Genomic DNA, 21,669 nt, shown 5'->3' on the forward strand with positions numbered 1-21,669 from the left:
GCTTAAACTACAGGGAAGAGGGGAACAGCGCAGGAGCTCGGTGCCTGCTTTTATTTGTTCTCCCGTCACCCTTGGGGTGCAGCATTACAAGTGAGATGAATGTCTCTAGGCAGAATTGGACGAAACGGTATTTTGGGGGCTCGCCCCTGCGTGCATGCCCAGGGGTGTGCATCGGGCTCCCCCTTTCCCTGCCCGACGGGGATGCTGGCCGCAACGTGGAGCAGCCTGGCGAGGTGTTGGGAGCCGGGGTTCAGCTCTGACCCCCCGACCCGGGCTCAGGGGCACATGGGGAGGTCCATTCCCATCCTGGAAGCACGCTCGAGGCTGAAGCCCTCAACGATCAAATCCAAAATGGGCTTAATAATATTTAGGACCAGGCGCGCGGTGTAAAGCGGGGCTGCTGGCTGCAAAACCCCGTGCTTGTGGGGTGCATGAGGACTTTTTCAGTGTTCCTGAATGCCTTCTTTCTAGCAAAAAAAACAACAACAAAAAAAGGCAATTAACAGTATTTCCCTCTGCCACCTCTTCTCTGACCAGTTGGGTGGTTTGTCCCTTTTGGGCCCAGAAATGGTGACAACCTGGGGGCACGGGGGGCTGCAGAGGTGCCGGGGCAGGGGTCTCGGCTCAGAGCCCCGTCTGTCCCCACCTGGTGCGGGAGGACGGCGGGGCCGGGACAGCCCTCAGCTGCGCCTCGTCCCCATCAGGGTGCTGGGGCAGGTGATTAGCCTGATTAGCCCCTGATTAGTAGGGGTGTGGGTGTGGGTGGGGGCTAGGAGGAGCTTTTTGTGCAGGGGAGCTTGCTGAGAGGAGGAGGAGGAGGAGGGAGCGGAGGAAGGTGTTCCTCCCGGCTGGGCAGAGGTGGGTTTCGGGCACCGCTCCACCAGCAGCTGTTGGTAAATGGGTATTTCTGAACGCGGCACCTCTTTTTGGCACAATTTGCAGCGATACGGAGCGGGAATCCCGGCCGTGTTGGCAGGAGCAGCTCACGGGGCGTGCGTGGGGCTCCCGTCCTGCCTTTACACCCCAGGGCGTAGCCTAATTACCTCTGCTTACATGATAGCTATTAAATAAGGCAGAGTTGGCTCCGGCGAGCGTTAAATCGCTCCTTGAGCGCGCTCGCTGTGCCTCTGCTCTGCCAACACCCTCGTGCCGCGGGAGCACCCGGCTGCCGCTCAGCGGAGGGGCCCTGCTCGGCAAAATGTGAGTTTTGGGGGGCAGCGAGCAGGGCTGCCGGCTCCGGCGCGTGGGTGCGTGCCACCCTCCGCGTCCCGCTCGTGCCCGGCGATGGAGGCGGTCGGCCCGGTGGGACGCCGCGTTGGGTTTCAGGGGATCCCCTGCCCGTTTCCAGCCCTGTTGCGACTCGCGCCGTGGTTGCGATTAGGGGGAGCTCCTCGTGCCGAGGGCGGTTTGGGGTCTTGCGGGATGTGGCTGGGCTGGTTCTCAGCCTGGGCTGGGCGCTTGGCAGGGCGCGGAGCGTTTTGCAGGGTGCTCCCCCACCCCGGGGCCGTTTCGCTGGGTGCTGGCAGGGGAAAGCAAGAGGCAGCACGTGGAAAAGCGTGGGCGAGGCTGGGGGGAGCGTGCCTGCGCCGTGGTCCCCTCCTGTTGCATCCCCAGCGAGCCTCCTCCGGGCCAAAGATCTGCTGCCCTCCGTACCCAGAGGAGAGCCGAGCGCGTTGAGTCTCTCTTTAAACACACGGTGAGCGCGTTTTTCCCAGCGCCGTTGGGAAAGCGGGCACCCCAGCCGGCATCCCCGAAGGGCTCGGGCACTGCGGGCGAGGGCTCGCGCCCGCGTCTCTCCGCGGAGCGGCTCACTGGGATGGAAAGCGCTCGGCCGTTCTTTGTGCGTGGGAAAACCCGGGATGAATAGAGCAAAAAAACTAATAGAGCAGAAGGTAACGGGCTTTATTGTGGAGCGAGGAGCAGCTGCGTCCCGAAAGGGGCCCCGTGCCCGGGGATGCGGCCGGGCGCTGCTCCGCTCCTCCTTCCAGCCCACGGTCCCCGGTGCTCCCACCCGGGGCGGTGGCGATGAGCTCCCGTGATGGGCAGGTAGGGATGAGCTGGGGGCTGGTAGGGAGAAGCCTTTTGAGCGAGGGATTTTGTAAATATGTCACTTTATCAGAGCCCGTGCAAGGGTTTGGGTTTGTCTTTAGCTCACCTCCGGCAAAGCACAAACCTCCGCGTTCGCAGTGAGGCTCCTGCGTCCCGGGATTTATAACCTCCAGCAAACGCCCACCGACCTCCAGCGCCCTGCACGGAAGAAATTCATTTTATAGGGGAAGAGGCCAAAGGGTTGAACTTTGTTGGAAAGTCTGTTTTGCAGGTGACGGGGAGAAATCCCCAGAGCTGCGTGGTGATGGGAGCTCCGGGTAAGGAGGCTGCCGGGGGTCTGGCCTCATCTGCTGGGCTTCCACCAGGAGCAGATAAAGGATGAGCTTATTTTTAGTAAAGGTTTAATTATGGTTTAGCGAAAGGGTTGTGGAGCCCCGTATGTGGAGATGTAAACAGTCCACCGGCTGCCCGTTACTGCCGTTAATGCCGGGGGATTTGCCAGGGCCAGATCCCGCGCGGGGATGAGGCTGGCGGATTTGGGCTTTATTTAGCAAATCCCCATCCGCGCTGCACCCCAAGCTCCTCACCCGCCCTGGGGCCACCGTGTCCCCGGCTGGGGGACGAGCCAGGGTCCTCCACTCCCGCGGCGCCTGTCACATGTACCTAAAGCATGACTTTGCTCGGATATGAGTAATGCACTCCGGTGACTCATTTTCTGCCTCTTTTTTTTTTTTTCCTCTTAAAGCCGTTGACTTCGTCTGTTGATGTTTACTTGCAGCCTCCTAACGCGTATCCTTCAGGAGCTGCCTGAGATTTCCAGCACTTTTGCTGAGAAACGTCCATGTGCCAGCTAGCGTGGTTGGAAACGGGTCGAAAATCCGAAAATACCGATTTTTACCTTGAAATAAGAGGAGCTTGCTGTGCCCGGGGAGGCAGGTGTGCTCCAGCAACGAGCCGGCTCTCCCTCTGCCTCCCGGCTTTGGGAAGAGCCCGTGCAGGGAGCAGGTTCGCGGTGTCGTTAGCGTGGGGTTAATTTTGCCCTCGGAAAGAGGAGTTTCGGTCTTGCCACATGGCAGGAATTATTTCGTAAGGTCGAGGCATCCCGCAGAGCCAACCGAAGCCGGAGCCACGCTGTGGTTAGCAATAACCCGTGAGTTTCCCACCTGTGCCAACATGGTATATGCCGGCGCAATGCGGAGGCTGCCGTAACTTGGCACCGAAATGGGGGAATTTGGTGAAGATAAGTTATCTACCCATTGCCCAGCTTGGGAGGGGGGGGCTGCAGGGGAAATTACAGCTCTTCTGGCTTGTTTAAGGAATATAAACCCTGCCGAGGAGCGTCAGAAGCGCTGCGGGAGGTGGGCTGCCGGGTCTGGAAGCAGAGCCGCTGGGATGCGGGATGGCTCCAGCAGCACCGTGCCCTGCTGCGTGACAGCTCGATGAATTTCAGATAACTTATTCTGGTGTGTCCAGGAGGGATGTGGGCAGGGAAGGTGCGTGCCCACCACCTGGGCGTCCCGGCACGTGTGCCAGCCTGGTTCCTCGGGGTGTTTGGGGGCTGGTCTGGGGGGGCAGAGGAGCAACGTTCGGCGCGTTGCGCTCGCCCCGGGATTACACGCGGATTTCCCGAAGGCGCTGGGCACCCTTCCCTGCATCCCTGCTGCCCGTGCTGAAAGTGCAGGCAGCTAAGGCAGGTCGCAGGAGCTCCTTGTGAGGATTAAAGAAACCATCTGTTAAATAATCCCGTCCCCCCGCCCGGGCGCGCGGTGGCATTTCTCACCGGCCGGGGACACTTTGGGGCTGGGGACACTTGATGCTGGAGATTGTGTTGTGCTGTTGAAGCTCACTTCCCCACTGGTGAATCCAAACCCTCGGAGGTGCTTGGCTTTTGGATTTTTAATGGGAAAAATGTTTTTGTGGTTTCTTTAAATGGGGGGGGAAAATGGATTCTTTTTATTAATGGGAAAAACGCTGCAGGTATTGCTCTCGCTGCTTGTGAGCAGGGTCAAGTCCTGAGAAATGCGCGTGGCTGACTGGGATGGTCCTAAAGATGGTGAAGTTAAGTTTCCACCCCAGATACAAGGTCACACTAAAAAGCCGCATTTGCGAGTGCTGAAACAGGCTGGTTGCGCTTAAAACGCTGCCGTCGTGCCCGGTGGGGAGGCAGCTCCTCCGCACGTGCGGGTTGGTGCTGATGGTCAGAATCCCCATTTTTGCCGGGGGCTGAGCTGCAGCGGTGGCCTCGGGGACAGCCCCACGTGCACCCCTGGCCTGGGTGTCCCCCCACCCCGGGACGGGGCTGTCCCCGCTGTCCCTTGCAGCGATGGGCGCTGTTTTGGGTGAATGCGCCGGGGACTGGATCCTGTAGTCCCCGTGCACGGCTGTGAGAACTTCAGTGCAAGCGTAAGGGATTTTTTTTTAAAGCATCTTTCCTGCCGGCAAAAGACAGAATACAACCGAACTTTTGGAGCCGGTTAAAGCCAATTTTGTCAGAACTGATTTTGTATCTCGCGTATTTACTGGGGTAATCATAGTAGCGTCCCGTGAAACTCCCACGTTGGCATTGCCCCTCACGTCCCAGCCGAACTCCCCGCTGCCCTTGTAGCAGCTCTGAGAAATGATTTTTCAAGCCGGCGAGGGTCGGGCACCCTCTCGGGGGCTGGCCGGGGCTCGGGGAGGCTCTGCGCCGGTCGGGGGGGCTGGATGCTGTGGCCGGCAGAGAGAAATGGGGGGGACGCGGCGGTTTGCCGGGACAAGCTCGTAGCATCTGGCTCGGGCGGCATCTCGTAGGGCAGCGGTGATGGAGATGGGGGGTCCCCGGGTGGGGGGGTCCCAGGCAGAGGCTGGGGGTCAGCTCTTGCAGCCCCCCCTTCCCTCCCTCCCTCCCTCCCTCCTTCCCCAGCCTCTTTTGTTTGATGCTTCGGCCGCTTTTCACGCGAAATTAATTCCCAGGCGCTCTCGGGAGGCGGTGGGGGAGAAATTTCTCCCGCATCATCCTTTTCGGGGCTAATTGCTGGCGATGTGACGTCAGGCCGATGGATTTCTCTCTCGAATGGCTGCGGGAGAGGCGAGGAGGGCCTGGCGCCCGTGGATGTGCACCCGAGCGCGCCGAAGCTCGCTACCGGAGCGAGCTCCGCTGCCTTATCCAGCCTGGATTTATTATTATTTTTTTTTCCCCCCCTCTTCCCAGCCGTTCTCCCCGCACGCTCCTAATCTGACAGCGCCTGGTAATTAATCTGGCTCCCCCAGCCGCTGCAATAGGATTAGAGGGAGGGGAAGTGCGTCACGAGGTACGAAGAGGGGTTATGCTTTTGGTGAAAGTGGCGGGGGGGGGGGGGAGGGAAAAAAAAAAATAAAAAAAAAAAAAGGGAAATAGGTTGGTGTGTTCCCCGGGGGGGTGTGTCGGGAGCGAGCGCGCATGTGAGGAGGTGTGGGGCGGGAGGGACCGACTGCGCCGGAGCTGAGCCCGGCTCGTCCTCCCTTTCTCTCAGCATCCTCCGGTGATCCTGGAGGTGATACAGGCACAGCAGCATCCATGGCCTGCCCTTAGCCTCAGCGCTTTGCTTTTTTTTTTTTTTTTTTTTTTTTCCTTGTTATTCTGGCAGCTAAGCAAGCCGGGATCGGAGGCGTTCGATTGAAGGGCTCGCGTTAAGCATCTGGTAACTGGGATCGTATTCTCCTGTATTTTTTCAGGCTCCTTGGAAATTGAGGAATGCAATTCTGCCACCATGATGGAAGGTAGGTGATGATCTGAGCATGTCTTTCGGGATCGCCAGAGTTTTAAAAGCAATGGTGGAGGAAGGAGGATGCGCTAAACCTGAGTGCGTGAATCCTTCTCTTTTTTTAAAAAAAAAAAAAAAAAATAATAATAATAAAAATAAAATCCTCCCCTCCCCCTAATCCCAATCAAACCGAAGCACCCTGCCCACTGCCGGCGAGCTGGCAAGCTGGCGGATGGTGATATAATATCAAGCCCATCAGATTATTTGCAATTCCATCCCCAGCCCTGTGTAGGCAGTTCGGGGTATGCAAACGCCCGGTTACCCGGCGGAGCCGCCGGTTCCTCCGGCTGGCGGCAGCCTGGGCAGGGAGAGGGACCCCAGGCCGGGGTGGGCTGGTTGGCATCCCGGTCCTTTAAACATTATTTTATCCTCTGCTTGGAAACCCACTTTCTCAGCCCGAGGTGATGCACCGAGGATGAATTTAAGTGTTATCTGTATGCACAGACCGGGGGCTGGGAAGCCTGGTGGTGATAGATGGGATTCTGTGGTTTTACAGTATAGCTGTATGGATGAGCATCTTTTTGGTAGGAAACAAGGATATTTGAACCGAAGGTAATTTTTGCCATGTAGTGACACTGGTTTGGAGATGCAGGCTCTGGGGAAGGAGTGTGGGGGGGTGTTGGATTGAGGCTTATTGGAATAAAAAACGAAATAAGAATGAAATACAGGCCCTGGGCACAAGGTACTTCAGGGAACGTTGGGAGACTGTGCGTCTGATTGTGTGTGGGAAAAGCCCCTGGGCATTAAAGAAATTTTAACCTATGTCGTTTGTCTCGGCCATATGTAAAGCTCTATTTATTTTTTTTTTAAATGCCTTCTGAAGTAAGATGCAGGGAAAGGAAGACTTTTTAATTTTTTTTTTTTTAAGCAGAATAGATGCTTCAGGGCCAACAAGATCAAAATATTCTCTTTTTTTTTTTTTTTTATGGCCCACTGGCCGAGGCAGAAGGGCCCACCTTCTGGAGACGCATCCAGCGCCGGGCTCGCGGCGCTGCCGGCATGTTAACCAGGCAGCTGCCCGGCCTTCCCCGAGATGACAGGCAGAAATTGGGCTGCCTCTCGGTGTGTCCCTGTAAATCACGGTCTGTTACCCTGTCCAAATTAACCTGGAAAGGCATCGGGCTCCACGTAACCGAGACTTCTGGTATTGACTTAAAATATTTGCCTAACCTTGGAAATTCAGGTGCAGTAATGGCCATGTGTGAACACCGAGGAATGGCTGCTTGCTTTTTTTTGATTCCTTGGTGTTAAGGGAATGAGTGTCATTCTCCTTTGATACGGAGAAATGCCTTTGGTGTCTAATATTGATGACAAAGTCACAGACAAAAGAGATCTTAGTTTTAGGCCATGGCATCAAACTCCTCACACCTTGCTGACATACATGACGTGCTGGGAACCAGGCACGCAGCCTGTGCAAGAACAGGTAATTTCAGAGCAGATGTCATTAACAATGCGGTTTCTTTCAAAAGTGCCTTCATTTGTGGAGGAGTTAATGTCGATAAATTGAAGTTGGCCTGCTGTAATTCTCAGTTTGTGTTATTTAACCAGTTCTGAGGCTGGCTGGGGGGAAGGCGGCGGGGTTTTTGGATTGTTTTGGGGTTTGTTGTTTTTTTTTCCTGGAGGATTTTTACCTTGCTTGTGAAATGCCAATGGTGCGCTGCTCTGCGGGAGCCTTGGCCGCCGTGGCCAAGGCAGGTGGGTGCAGGCAAGGAGCTGGCAAAGGGTCCCCTGCCCCACGCCGGGGACGGCGGCCGGGGCTGGGGCAGCCGGCTCGTCGGGCTCTGGAGGAGGTGGAATCACCTTTCAAGAACCAGTCTTGCATTTAAAAAAATAAAATAAAAAAAAAAAATAGTAGCCATAAAAAGTTTCCCCATTATCTGTGACTTATTAAACTGCTTAGCATGTTCCCCAGCTAGCTAATGCATATGGGAACCTAGAATGGAAGTGAGAAAATTAGAAAAAAAAAAAACAACCCGATTACTGCTTTTGATGAATTTTTAAACAGTTGGAAACTGGCTCTATTTGTGGAAGAGTGAAACTTTTGTGACCAGGATCCTACCGAAACACTGATACCTTGCAGAGCTGCTTTATTTTAATATAAGAATGCTTCTGAATGTGCTTAGCTTAATTTGATCTGAAACTTTTAAACCCACACAAAACGCCTCTAGTTCCCTGCACTAAACATGTTTAAAGGGTTTTTATTATGATGATAATTATTTAAATCACTTGTCTTGCCAAAATGTTGGACACTGCTGGAAGCTGAGGGTGGAGCTCGGGGAGGAGCCGGGCTGTGCCGGTGCCCAGGGACAGCCCCAGCACTCCCGGGGTGCGGAGCGTCGCCTGTGCCCAGCAGGATGGACCTGGCTTGGTTGATGGTTTTGGATCCTCTCCTTTGGAAACAAGAGAATTTGGCTCCTTGGGAATGATGTGGGATGTGCGATTGGTACTAGTTTGTTCTTCTCCTGGTAAACGGGGAGAAAAAGTGCGTATTTTTCACCGTATGCTTAAAAAAATCACAGTGATACCTAAAGAAATTAAGTGTGGATGTTGTCTCAAGAAACCAGTCCTTGCTGGGAGGAGAACTGAATGCGTGCCACAGGGGGTCTCAACCACCAGAAGCAGATGGTCCTCCACCTCCGTCCGTGCTGGGGATGGTTTTGCCACTGCTGGAAAGGTCCCGCCACGTGCTGGAAAGGTCTCTGCGCGTGTGGCTGTAGATAGGAGAGGTATTCGGATGTTCCCTTCGACTGGGAAATAACTCACTGGTACTCAGAAATGCACTGGGCATGTCGTGAAGGTAAACATCCGTGCACAAAAACAAGTTGATCTTTTTTTTATAATCCATCTGTTGCATCTCCACTGTACTGAAGGTATTTTATACAGCTTAATTAAGTTTTGAAATCACTGCTGCAACATGTCACTCAGGCCAGAAGCTCTGTGATCTTCAGAATGATTAGACAACCATGCGGCTAATGAGAGCAGCCATGGTTACGTTGGAGAAGGTAATTTCTTCTTCCGCTGGAGATAGCACCTGTGTTTCTCCAGAGCCCAAACCAGACATTTGCTGGGGAGAAGTTTTCTCAGAGTGGGAATTTCTCTGTAACTCTCTTCTCCAGGCTTTTTTGCACCTGTTTCTGGGGAGTTCGGTCACTCTGGGAACTTCCATGGATGACTGGTCACACCGAAAATGGCAAAAACTTTCTTGCACCACCTTTTAGGAACGGTTTTTTCCAGGCCTTATGTTTTCATCATGCTGAACAGGTAGTACTGGGACCAGAGGCATCTGATGGCACATAAAAAAGCCTTTTTCTTGATTAGGCAAGAAAACTGGTTTTATTATGTTTTAGGTGGTCTCGTTTCAGTAAACGGTGTATTTAAACGTGCTTAGTGTTGGCCGTGTGACTCGGCAAGGAAATGACCTGGTAGAAACATTTGGTTTTTATTTGAGAAAGCCAATAGCAGTTTTGAGGCAATTAACGTAAATTCAGGCATGGATGGCATACGCTAAATTAGGACCTGTATTTTCCAATATGTTGTTTGAGCAGTAACCCATGACCGAGCTTGGGCTTGCAGAGGCTTAGGGCTTTGGCTTGCAGGAGCATCTCCAGCCGTGTCCTCTGGGATGCAAGGGGGATTTTTTTCAGACCTGCTGGAACCTGCTGCCTAACCGACAGGCCTGACACTGGTGAGGAAATTATTTTTTTCATGGATGCAAGAGAAGATTTCTTGACCTTTCTGTCATGCCCGGCACAGCACAGGGCGATGCTGTGCCTGAGCCAGTGGCTCAGCTCCACTCGTAGCCCGGGGTGGACACAGGGCTGGGGACATTTCACCACTTCTCAAATTCAAAGACAGGGATAAAGGTTTTGGGGATGTTTGGAGGGCTGGTGCTGCCTGCATGGGGAAGACTGAGGTTTTGAGCTGCTGAGGGTGAGGCACATGTGAAAACGGGAGCTTGGGAAGCAAAGCGTTGGGGATGGAAACGTCAAGGAGCTCTTCAGCTCTTGGTTTTGTGGGTTCAAAAGCTGGGGATGCGGTCAGCGTGTCCAGCCCAGAGCTGCTCAGGGGACGGTGACGTGCTCCCAGCAACTTCTCACGCACGCCGAGTTGGAGCTGGGCTGGCAAAACTGGACCCGAAGAGCATCCCCGTCAACATGGATTGAATTTGCTCAGCTGAAAAGGTTGCAGTAGCAACCTCTAGTCTATTGGGAGGGGGGGAAATCCCTTTTTGCAGGCATTCAAACCCTTCCCCCTGAGCTGGTTTGGGTTTTTCCAGCTCTAGTCCACTGGCAGCGTGTTCCTCCGTGCTAAGGGAGGGAAGGGATAAACGGCTCTAGCTCAAAACCAACAACAACCAGACGAAAGGCCCCACCCAAACCCTGGGAATTTGGGAAATGCTTTGGATTGGGGCGGGTGGTATTTGCCAGTTAAAACCCCTATGGTGCCAATGTGGAGGCTGAAGTGGTGGCGCGGAGGATTTAAACCAAAATACGAGCGAGGCAGCAAAACCTGACGTTTGCCTCGTGCCTGAAATGATCAATGGGATGTAGCAGCTGAAACAAAACCCGAAGAGGGTTTGGTTTTGGGGTAGAAAGGATGGAAAACATGGCAAAACTCAACAACTGCATGTGATGCAGGTCTGCGAAATGCCTCCCTGGAGTGAGCCCCAGTTTAAAGTGTGCCCTTGGGCATCTCGAACTGGTGCCCAAACGCAGCAATTTGGGTTTCTCTGCCAAGGCAGAAATTTTCTGCATGATTCATTGGCCTTATTCAAATTTTAAAGACACTTTAGAAAAAAAAATTACAGGTTAAATCAGATGTCTATTCTTCTTGAAACTCCATCACAGGGTCTTAAGCAGTTAAGGTGGAAAAACATGGTTGTGTGTGGAAACATTTTTCCCTAAATGCTGGTGTTGAGGCTGTGGAGCTGTAGGTAGTATAAAATGTGATTTACCTGGCACTTGTGCCAGGGATCCCGACCCATCACTGGTATCCGAGAGGGAGCAACATGGACGGAAAAGTGGAAAGGAGGGGAAGGCTGATCTCCTCCCCAAACCAGTGACCTTAAACTACTTGGATACCCAAAACTTGCTCTAGTTAGAGACTTACACTAAAGATCCATCTGCCTTTGGAAAGTCGACAGGGGTGTGAGCAAAGCTCACATGTGGTAGCATTCCCATTTTCTGTGCTAGCCCAATATAGCCTTTTTTTTTTTTAACTTTAGGATGGTATATTTGAGTTTCTACAGGTTCAGTAGGAGAAAGGCGAACACCTGGCTGCCGCGCAGCTTGTTCGTTAGCGGCGTGGGTTGTTCATATGCAATGCAGCAGTACAAAGCGTAGCCCTGTTTGCCCTGCCAGCTATTGAATAGCCTCAGCTATTTGTTTTTAACAGAAGTTCAGTTGCAGGCTGATGTTTCTGGGGGCTTTTGAAGGTTTTTTTGCTCTATCTGTGTGAATGAAAGAGAAGTAAGGCTTGTAGTGGTTACAGCTACTGGGGTTTTTTGCACTTACGGCCTCACAGAATGATTGATTTTCCTATTCAGTTTAGTTTTAGGTATGTTTTAATTTCATATGTAATCGCCCAGGGTGCATGTGCTTTCCTGGGGGCCAGAGGCATGGGATTTTGGGGCTGCCCTTTGGGAGCTCCGATCCCCACCTCCTCCCCTGCCTATCAGTGGGCTTCACTGCAGAGGTGGGAAGGGGAAATTCCCTACCACGTCCCTATTTACACTGGATTAGTGCTGACAATGATAATATTGTTTGAAAGCAGTGAGGTACCAGGACTAGAAAATCATACTTTGCAGCCTGTATTATCTGGGAGCCATTCCTTACCCATCCCAGTCTTGGAAAAGCACCCCTGACTTTGTCATATCTTTCTTTGCATTTAAATTATGACCTTTTTTTATGGCTTTTTTTTTTGTTGCTGTGTTTTTTTGTGGGTTTTTTTTTTAGGAGAGTTATTGAGAAAAAAAGTCTTTCAAAATTCTCCACCTACGTGTTGCAGGGAATTTAAAACATCAACTTAAGATTAATGTCATCGTGCGTAGGATGTGTGGAAATAATCTTGCAGGGAGGTTTTGGGATGGGTTGAGCTGAGGAGGACGGGAGCCGTGGTGATGCTGCGGGCAGGTTTTGCAGCTTGCCTTCATCACCCAGCTGCAGCTGCTGGTTTGGGTGCCTGGAGGATTTCATACAGCCCCACAAATATATTGGTTTTCTAGAATTGGATCTATAGAAATCATTAAAGATGCACCTTGTTATTAGAGCCCATTAATAATAAATGGGTGTCAGGCTTTTAAATGCATGTGTGCGTGTCGCTGGGCATTTGGTTGTTTTGTGCTTCCCTTAAAATACCGCCCAGTATCACCAGTATTGCCCGGTGGGTGCGGGTGAGAGGGGCTGTACCCTGTGCCCCGCTCCTGTTACAGGCAGCATCAGCTTCAAGAACAACCTCATGCCTAAAACGTGAGCCTGGATGAGTTTTCTGATGGCTTTTGTAGCAGCTGAAAATGAAAATAAACTTGGGTATTATGAGACAGTATGAAAAAAAAATCTGTATTAAAATTATCCCTGAAGATCTGACCCCGCTCTCTGGGACCAGGCTTGGGGCAGTCAGTGGATGGATGCAGACCCAGCTCTGTACTTCTGGAGGAGATATTTTTTTTTGGATTCACTATTGCTGGGAGCAGCGTGATCAAAAATCATCTTCCCTGAGTATTTTGCTGTTGGCAAATAAATTAATAAATGCGATGCTGCTGGAAACAGTCCTGTAGCCACTTTGTTACTGGTGGGGTTTGCCTGGAGCTGATGGTGTTGGTAAATATGCCTGATGATGAGCTCCTCTGGGGCACTTTTAGGTCTCTTTTAAGGTGCCCCTCCAAACATCAGAGGAGGACTTAATTTTTAATATGGTTTATTGGAGTTTTGCAGGGACTTGGCCTGGTTTTGGCATTAGTGCAGAAGAGGCAAAAGAAGGCTGTGTAAGTGGTTAATAATAAGGTCATTTATGTTGTGTAAGTTATTAATGATAAGGTCATTTATGCTTCATGTTTACCTGGCTCCTTTCACCTGGGGACCTCGAGCTCCTTCAAGCTGCACGGTTCCTCTGTGGGGAGACAGATGGGTGGAAGAAGCTCCGTCGGTTTTGTCAAACGCTGCCTGGAAATGAAGCCTTTCTTCGGGTCAGGTCTCCTGCTCTTATTTTTAGTTACCCTATTGCCACGGTTAATCACTGCTTTAAAATCAAGGTATTAATTTGACAGCTAGACCGTGGGAGGAACAGGACGGTTAGAGGAACTGGAAAGAAGTGTCTTGTCGTGCTTTATTTTGGCTGTAGATCTTCATCATATGCACATGTGATTATTGCAAATTTTTTTTTTTGGATGACCAAATGGAGAGCAGGCTGGCAGCTCGCCCGGAGTTGTACCTTGTCCCCAGGGAAGCGGCTCCTGCGTCACGCAGGTGACAAACCCACGCCGCCAGCCCGGGTGTCCTCTTCTCCACCTGGGAAATCGGGAGTGGGAGTTCGCGGAGGGTCACACAGATGTCCCCTGCAGCGGGGTGGCCTTGATCGGGAAGTCACGGGGTGGATGGAAGGCTGTTTCTTAGTGTCACGCCTGGGCAAGGATTTTGGTGGGGTTTAATAAGTCCTTATGTTCTGCATAAACAGTATGACTGCAAAATCGGTGTGTTTTTAATAGGAAATTGTCAAGGTAGTTGCTGGGAGCCTGTGGTGTGTGTGGAGGCAATGGATTTTAAGGAGATGCCTTTTAAAACAAGGCTGTGAGGTGCCTTGGCTGTGGCTCCAGCCGAGGAGCAGATGTAATGGCAAAGCCTTGCAAAGACAAGGAGAGGTTTGCAGTGCGATTTTTTTTTTTTTCTTTTTTTTGGGAGGGAGGAGGAAATATCAGCATGGGGGGGATATAATGTGTGTGTGTTTCCCCTGGACGTGCTGTCTGCAGGGAGCTGCCCCACCAGCAGCTGCTTGGTGCCAGGGGAGGTGCATGGGAGCACCATCGTCTCCCTTTCCTGATACACCAAAAACCTAAAACCCCCTAAAAATAGAAATCTGAGTGTCGTTTGGGAGGGAGAGCCTGTCCTGGACAACTTCTTAAATAGCACAGCAACCTTTAGAAATGCATCTGGCGTTTTTGTGTGTGTGCCAGCCGCGAATGAAAGCCACAACTGTATCCAGATTTCATTTACTGACAATATTGGTGGGGACGTTTGTGTCCCACGTCCCTCGGTGGCCGCGTACCCGGGGTCTCTGCAAGTTGATATTAAAAAATCTGATCTCTGGGGAAAGCAGGCGGTGAGCGATTTCTGCAACTGCTTTACTGAGGCTGGTGAATAACCCATGAGCAACAATTTGCATCCCTCTGATGTTAGTCCTTAAATGCTCAGCTCCGTTGCAGAAGAAAAATGAATCGGCGCCCCGTGTGTTGCGATGCATCCCGCTGATGCTGCCCTTTATTTTAAGGCCTGGTTCCCAAGCTTTGCTTTGGGGTTGGGGCTTGCTCTGAGCTGGGCAGCCCCGCTGCGCGGGAGGAGGGCTGGGCACGGGTCCGCTGAGCATTTGTGCCATGAGATGGAAATGTTTGGGCTCCTGTTTGCACCCAGCTGCAGCGATGCCCATTTTTACACTGGGTCTTGCCATGGGGAGAGCCCAGACCTATATTTATATGGAATATAAATATATTTCCATGGGTTGGGGTGTATTCCCAAGTGCTGGGGCTGCAGTTAAAGGCTGGGGTCTCGACCCTGCGCTGCAGGCACAGAAGTTAGTTGAACTGAATTGTGCCTGCAAAGCAAAGGGGCCAGTCTAATGCCCAGACGCAGGTTTTGTCTCCGGGCGGATTTAAATAAGCCGGTGTGCGCTCCCTCGGCGTGCTGAGAGCCTGCAAAGCGGGGGTTTTGGCTCGAGGGCTGTGCCATTTCCCAGCCCTTTGAATTCCTGATTCCAACTGCTGTGATGAATAGTTGGGTGGTTTGCAAAGGGAAAAAGGTGCAGACTAAAGGGAAGGGGAAAGACGTGAAGGTCCTGGGAGCCCAAACCCCCCACTCCAGGACAGGAGCAGAGCCCAACACGGGGGCTGCTGCTCCGGGGCAAGCAGGACACGTGTGTCAGCAGCCACAAACCCAGAGGTGGCCACTTGGCCACAGGACTTTCCCTAATTTCTTCTTCACATCTAGCAGCTGCAATAAGATGTGTATTTTTAGAAAGGTGTTGAACGTTAATTCAAAATCTCCTTAGGCAGAGTTCGCTGCAACCTGTTCAGAGACTTAATTACCCTCACGGTGGAAAATGTGACTCTATTTCTGAGTCAGCCACGGGATCTTGTGTTACCTCTGCCCATTGGAGTGGAGATCCCTTCCTGGCCGTATTTCCATTCCCAACAGAATACTTGGACCCCAACGCAGCCGCTCCTGACGTGGTTTTTGGTGCTGTGCCGAACAGACGAAGCTCGTGTTGGTGCCCATCTCCAGCTCTTCCAGCCTTTTGGCTGCCCTGTTGCTCTCCCATCAGCCGTGTGCCAGCTCTGGGGTGGCTCCAGAAGTGTTGGGTGCTGGGGTTGGGTGCAGAAGCTGAGCAGGACCAAGCTCAGGTGTGATGCCACCTCTCTGCTCCCCTTTGGCATGTCCTTGCTTGATGGTGGGGCTTGGGTTTAGTACAAAACTTTTTTTTTTCTCCTCCAATGGTGACCAAGAGCATCATCACTGCACCCCCCTGGTGCAAGGTGACGTACCACATCTCAAAACAGCATTATTTACAAGACTCAACAGCCTGGGACCTTGAACCAGGAGCAACCACTCCTACTGTAGGAAAAAATGATCCCAGAGCAGTAACTTGCCATGTTCTGTGTTATTCAGACTTATTTGCAATCTTGGTTTAGGCTCTCAAACACTGTTAGTCCTTCAGTGTCTTCCAACTGAAACTTCTGATAAGGACCAAACTTCTCAGCATTTATTTTTATTTAAAAAAAACAAACCCCAAACAACAAAAACCAAACCCACAACTATTGTTGCTCACTTTTGTTTTCAAGTATCTCCTTTCCTGAAAGCCACAGGCAAGATGCCAACAATGTTCTGCTCTGGCAGAGAGTGACAGAAGTGGCAGTGAGGCCGCCATCTCTTTTTTTTTTTCTGTTTTCTAACGGGGAGAAACTGTTGTAAGCATGTGGAAGTTTGTGATATGTGTCTGTGGGACTTTGCTAACTAGATAAGAATTTTTTTCAGTACCTTGGAAAACCAATAGGGTAAAGTAAGGACCTTTTAATGCCTGGCTAGCTCGTTATCAAAGATGGCTTTGTTAGCCCCCCATGGCAAAGCTAAATGTAGTGCTTTAGTGACAGTTTGCACTGGAAACTATTGGTTTACTGGGATGAAATATTAAGTACAGCAAGGTCACGCGACTGCTGAGCAGAGCTGCATGTGCATACAGCATTGTGTGTCTTCAGGGGGGCTTCAATTGTTTGTTTTAAAAATGACTTTTTATGTATTTTGAGGTAGCAAAGTAAGCAAGCTCCTGCAGGTGACTCCTCCAGCCTTTTGGAAGGGGTTTTCCAGCAAACTTTCAGAAAAATAATTTCCTGACTGGTTAAAATGTAGAATTTTTTGTGTGGGGAGAGTACTAAGCCCAGTCCTTACCCTTGGGAGCAGGTGGTTTCTGGACCCCCACCAGCCAAATGTCAATCAAAATTATCATCACCAAAAATCTTCAATTCTAGGTAAACCTTCTCACTTGAAACCAAGGCTTACACACAGGCCAAATGTCCATCACACTGGGGATTTCGGTTCTTGCTGGGAAGCACGGCTGTCCCCCTTGGCCCCATCTCCAAGGGTCTGGTGGCGGTCGTCCCTTCCCTGAGCAGAGGTTGGTGGTTTCCATCGGTGGGACTTGAGACAAAAAAAAAAAAACTTCTGTACCTGGTGCTGTTAAAGCCCAGGGGCTGTTCCTCTTCCCTGAGCTCCTGCCAGGGCACCTTCCTCCTTCATCGGAGCTTCATCCAAGTGTGGATTCGTGGTGGTTGTAGTTGGTTTGAAGCAAAATACTTTGATCTGGCCTCAGGACAGATTCCTCTTGGGAAAGAAGTTCTGGGTTATTTTGTGGTTTTTTGATACAAGAGGAGCTGAGCCATAAGAAATGCTTCAAAATGCGTTGTCTGGGGGTTTTGTTGTTTTTTTGGTTTTTTTGTTTTTTTAGTTAAATTGGTAGGAGCATCTTCCTTGTTTTTTTCCTGGGAGCTGTGGTCCTGGAGGATGTCCCTGTGCTGTGAAGGATGTGATATCTTGGCTGGTGGAGCAAAGCGCTTGAGCGGGATGGTCCCGGCAGGAGAGGCTGGGGGAGAGCGGGGAACCACAGCGTTTGCTGGGGACAGGGAGCTGCAGAGTGCGTTGTCGGAAAGTGTAGAATAGTGTAATGTTTTTCCTCCTAGGGAGAGGAAACCTTGAGAATTGAGGGGAATAATGAACCACCAGTCAACTTGAAATAGAGAGGGGTTTTAAAGTTCGTTCTTCAAGGGGATAAGAAGGGTAACTTATTGACTGGTAAGACAGATATTTGGTAAAAAGACGTGGCATGCACTATTTATGTCACTTTGCACAGAGGATGGGAGGCTAATGCCAGAAATAAATACCCTCAACAAGGGAGAAAATAGAGATTGACCACAGCAGACCAAATGCAAAACTATTTGTGATACCAGGAGCCTGGTGAAGCCCGCAGCCTTGCCTGGGCTGGAGACCGGCGTGAGGTTGGGAAATACAAGTGCTGCTGGTTAAAAAGTGAATCTTTACTAAAACGTAGTCTGCTGCGGTAGCTGAGAGATGCACCGTTTTAAACTGGGAAAGAAACCGGGTAACAGCGGTGGCAATGGGGTGTTAATGGCCTGTGGTGACGGGTTTGGGGCTGGAGCCTGGTGCCTGCGGTGACTCGGCGGCAGGCGGGGGGAAGAGCAGCAGAAGACCTTGTCTGGTGAAGAATTCCTCTCGTAACCCCTGGCCGTGGTCTGCAGGGCCACGCTGCTGCAGAACGAGCCCCTTAAGACTGCCGACGTAAACGGTGCCGTCGGTGCCCGACCGCCGCTTGCTGATGGTCCATCCTCTCTTCTCTGGAGTAACATCGGCAATTAGACTTGTAAATGAAGGCGGTTAAAATATTAATGACTATCAAGGTAGTGCATGGAGGGGTCGGTTCCCTGCTGCTTTATTAAGGCTGGTAAACAGCTTTAATGTAAAGGTTGGTTTAGGTAAAGCATTTTAAAAGTTATGAAGATGTATACTAATTTAATTACATATAAAGTGGACAAAAGCAAACATAACATGGACTGAAGCAGCGTGGTTCCTAAGACTTGACTTCTGCTACCGAGGATGAAGTAGTTGAGGATCCCTGGGTTTGCAATGGACAAAACGTGCCCATTTTCATGTAAAATATGGCATCGGCGCAGCAGCTGGGCCCATGGTAGGTGCGGGCTGCTGCTGTGTCCAGGCAGGGGAAACTTCTGGGCTGACTTGCAGAGAGTGCTTGAGACGCTGCTGTTTGGGTTGTTTATTTGGGGCTTGATGTGGTTACACCCTCACTTCTTAAACTTAAATTTACCATTTGACTTTTTCCTCTGGATATGACTCAGAGGATTTCAGTAGTTTTGTCTTGCCCTCGGTTTTGTCTTGCTGAGCAAAGAGAGGATTGTTATTTCATTAGTAAAGCAAGCCAAAACCAAATATGAAGTCTTTTGGCTATGAAACTACAGCAGGTTTCCATGTCTTTTATGAGGCCCATCCTCCTGAGCGAGTAGCTCTTTCTCCAGGGACCCCCCTCGATATTCAAGGGTCCAGAAGCAGCAGCTGCTCCCACCGCCTGGGGACGGAGGGCGAGGGACCAGGTTTGGGAGAACTGGGCTATTTTTCTTCTAGAGGTGTTAAGTGTTTGGTGTAGCAAATAAGACGTTGGTAGCTCTTAAGAGTAAAATAGGGAAAGCTTCATAGTGTTAAATACTAATCCCTGTCCTCAGATGCCAATTCTTAGGTATACCAGGAAAAAAAAAAGGGAAATAAAAGGTGAATAACTCCTCCTGATTCAGAGAGCTATTTGTGTTCGAGATGAGATCCCTGGCACACAGCAGTTAGTTCAGCCTTGGCTTGTGGCTACTCTCAGTCTTTGAGTAAGGGCATTTGAAGCCATTTGGCTGGCTTGATGAGGACTAATTGCGACACGTGAAGTTGCTGTACCTTGGAGGGGCCGGTGGCTTTCCCCATGTTTGGCCTCTGCGGGCAAGGCTGGTTTTGTGGCCGTTGACGTGGTTTTAGGCACTCTTGCTGCTGCACGGGTAATAGCACCCGAATGGCTCTGGGCTGTCGTTGCATGAGGCTCATTGAGGAAAACCTGCTGGAGGAGGCAGCACGGATGTCAAATACGTCCGTTCGCTAACATTTTAGTCAAGTGTCCCCTCCAGAAGGAGGACGTTACGCTGGTCTTTGAGCAGGACGCGCGGGTGCGGTATTTGGTTGCTGGTGGTTTCTCCAGCTCGTGCAGGTGATGGTCTGATGTGGCGGTGGGTCTTACTGGTGCTGCTGTGGCCCTTCAAAGAGCATCAACTAAACCGCTGCTGAGGGTAATATATGGCCTTTCCTGCTCGGAGACCTCTGCTTTAGCCACCTAATAACTGTGCAGAATGAAATCGGCTGTTAATCTTTAAAACAGGGGTGAGGAACACAGGAGCTGCCAGTGGGAAGGCAGAGTTTGTGCCTGCCCCCCTCCTCCGGTGCTGTGAAACCGGCAGGAAAGCTCGAGCTTTGTCCTGACCTCTATCCAATGCAGAGCGCAGTTTTAAGCTGAGATTAAAACAGAGACCTGCTGCCTGCCCCACAGCAAGGGGAGCCTGCAGAGGTGGGTTCTCCCTTGAATTTTGGATGTGACAGAAGGGAAGAGGCTTTGGGAACGTGGGGAGGGACTTCTGTAACTCTTAATGTAGTATACTTGAGTGCGTTAACATTTCTGCTATGAGAATTATTAGGCTTCTTGTCAGGTAGTCAGTCCCCAGGGCAAATGGATGGAGAGAGGGCTAGGAAGGCTACAGCTGCAGGGATTTAAATCCTCCTCCTCTGATGCTGACATTAGCTGGGTACCACATCACACCCATCTTTATCGCTCTGGTACTTTTGGTGGCCTGGGACACCTCTGGTAGCCCTGTAGCTGATGGGATTTCGGTGGCTGAAGGCTGTAGCACTGCTAGGCAGAGTTAGCAGGGGTCAGAGGAGACGTGTTCCCAGTGTGCCCTGTATGACCTGTGCGGCGAGGTGGGGTGCCTCAGGGTTTTAGGAAACCCTTCCCAGGCTCAGCACCAAGCAGGCATCCAGCCCCAGTCAGAGCCCTGCAAGGGGACGGGTCTGGTGGGGCGAGGAGAAGGTGGGTGTCTTGCCCAGTTGCCCCCAGAGGTGCTGGGTAGAGAGTGGGGACAGCCGAAGGAGTGGGCTGTGTCTTCGGGTGACACACAGACCCTTTCGTGCTGGTGTCACCCGGCGCCGCCGTCGCAGGGCGATGTGGCTCTCTGGGTCTTCCCATGGGAGAGCGGTTTGGATCTGGTACCTGGTGCTCCTTGATGGGGAAAGGTGGGATTTGGTCTCCGCACTAGGTGCTGCTTCAGAGAGCATCACCCGAGGGGTGATTTCGGCTCCTCCCTGCTCTGAGCCGTCCCTTGATGCCCCACATGGCTCTGCTCTATTTTCTTATTTCATGCCGTCTTTCTGCTGCTTCACTGCCTCTTCTCTCCCACTTACCATCACCTTTTCTCTTCCAGCAGTAAATCTGTCTTGTTCTGGGGTGTTCCCCTGAACCTATAGTGTTTCCATGTAGCGTCCCCTCTGCAGACAAGGTCTTATTATTACTTTTTATCACGATGACTCTTGCCAGAACAGGTTTTATGGTGCTTCAGTTCCTAAAGCCAACCGAAACAAGACTTGAGGACCAGAGCGTGCAGTGCCCTTCCATGCCCAACCCTCAGCTCTGTCCCTGCACCATCAGACAGGATATTTTTAACAGCTCCCTGACCACATCAAGGGAGACCTGAGCTCCTCTGAGCTGCAGCCCAGCAGAGCTGTCCTGGAAAAATCACCGCGTTGTCCCCCACGGAACCGCGGACTTCTCTGGTGTCACGGTCAGGGGACAGGCAGCCAGTGCCTGGCCCCGGGGCAGGCGGTGGGGTTCGGCAGGGGACCCGCTCCCACCCTCTCTTGACAACCGTCTCTGAAGGAGGCTTTCATTTTTGTTCTGCCTTTCCTAAATATCCCTTTTTCCCCTTCAATCATTACCATTTTAAGCAGATGGTGGGCCTATTATATAACTGAGCAGAAGGCTTCGTTACAAAATTTAGCCAAATCAGGCGCTTCTTCAGATAAGACTGAACAACTCCTCATTTCTGGGGTTTTTGGCCCTCCCTGTTCTCCTTTGAGTTTGGAGGATGAAGTTATTCTAGGGGGTGAGATTAATGGAAACCTTCCTCAGTTATTAATAGCTTGCTCGAGTCTTGAAGAAATTGTAGGGAAGCTGCAAGGCACGATGTAGAAAAAGCAAGCTGTCCACGCAAGGTTGCAGGATGAGCCCACGGGGTTCAGCATCGCTCCCAGCTGCTTGTGCTGCCCTCAGCTGCTGGGGGCCTATGGATCCCATAAGGGATTCCTTCATCCCTGACCGTGTAATGCTTGCATTGGGCAGAGGAAGGAAGTGCACTGGGTGTGTTTGTTTTGTTTTTTTTTTTAGGAGCACTCCCTTTGTTTCCAATTTCACAAGGAAAATGTCCAACCCAAGGCTCCATGAGCAGCACCAGGGAGAGCTGCTGGAGCCT

At 51.4% G+C, this 21,669-nt stretch overlaps 1 protein-coding gene across 1 annotated transcript in view; it reads left to right on the top strand.

Moving 5' to 3' along the window:
* Positions 1 to 1,102: 1,102 nt before the first annotated feature.
* The window catches only part of SGIP1 (SH3GL interacting endocytic adaptor 1), a 57,903-nt gene continuing 37,336 nt past the window's right edge, over positions 1,103 to 21,669 (top strand). The window contains exons 1-2 of the mRNA XM_075037325.1: positions 1,103 to 1,200; positions 5,743 to 5,787. Coding sequence (XP_074893426.1) covers positions 5,778 to 5,787 — 10 coding nt within the window. The 5' untranslated portion in view covers positions 1,103 to 1,200; positions 5,743 to 5,777. The remainder of the gene's footprint in view (positions 1,201 to 5,742; positions 5,788 to 21,669) is intronic.

This window comes from Buteo buteo, chromosome 10 (assembly GCF_964188355.1).
Source record: "Buteo buteo chromosome 10, bButBut1.hap1.1, whole genome shotgun sequence".
NCBI classification, from domain to species: domain Eukaryota; kingdom Metazoa; phylum Chordata; class Aves; order Accipitriformes; family Accipitridae; genus Buteo; species Buteo buteo.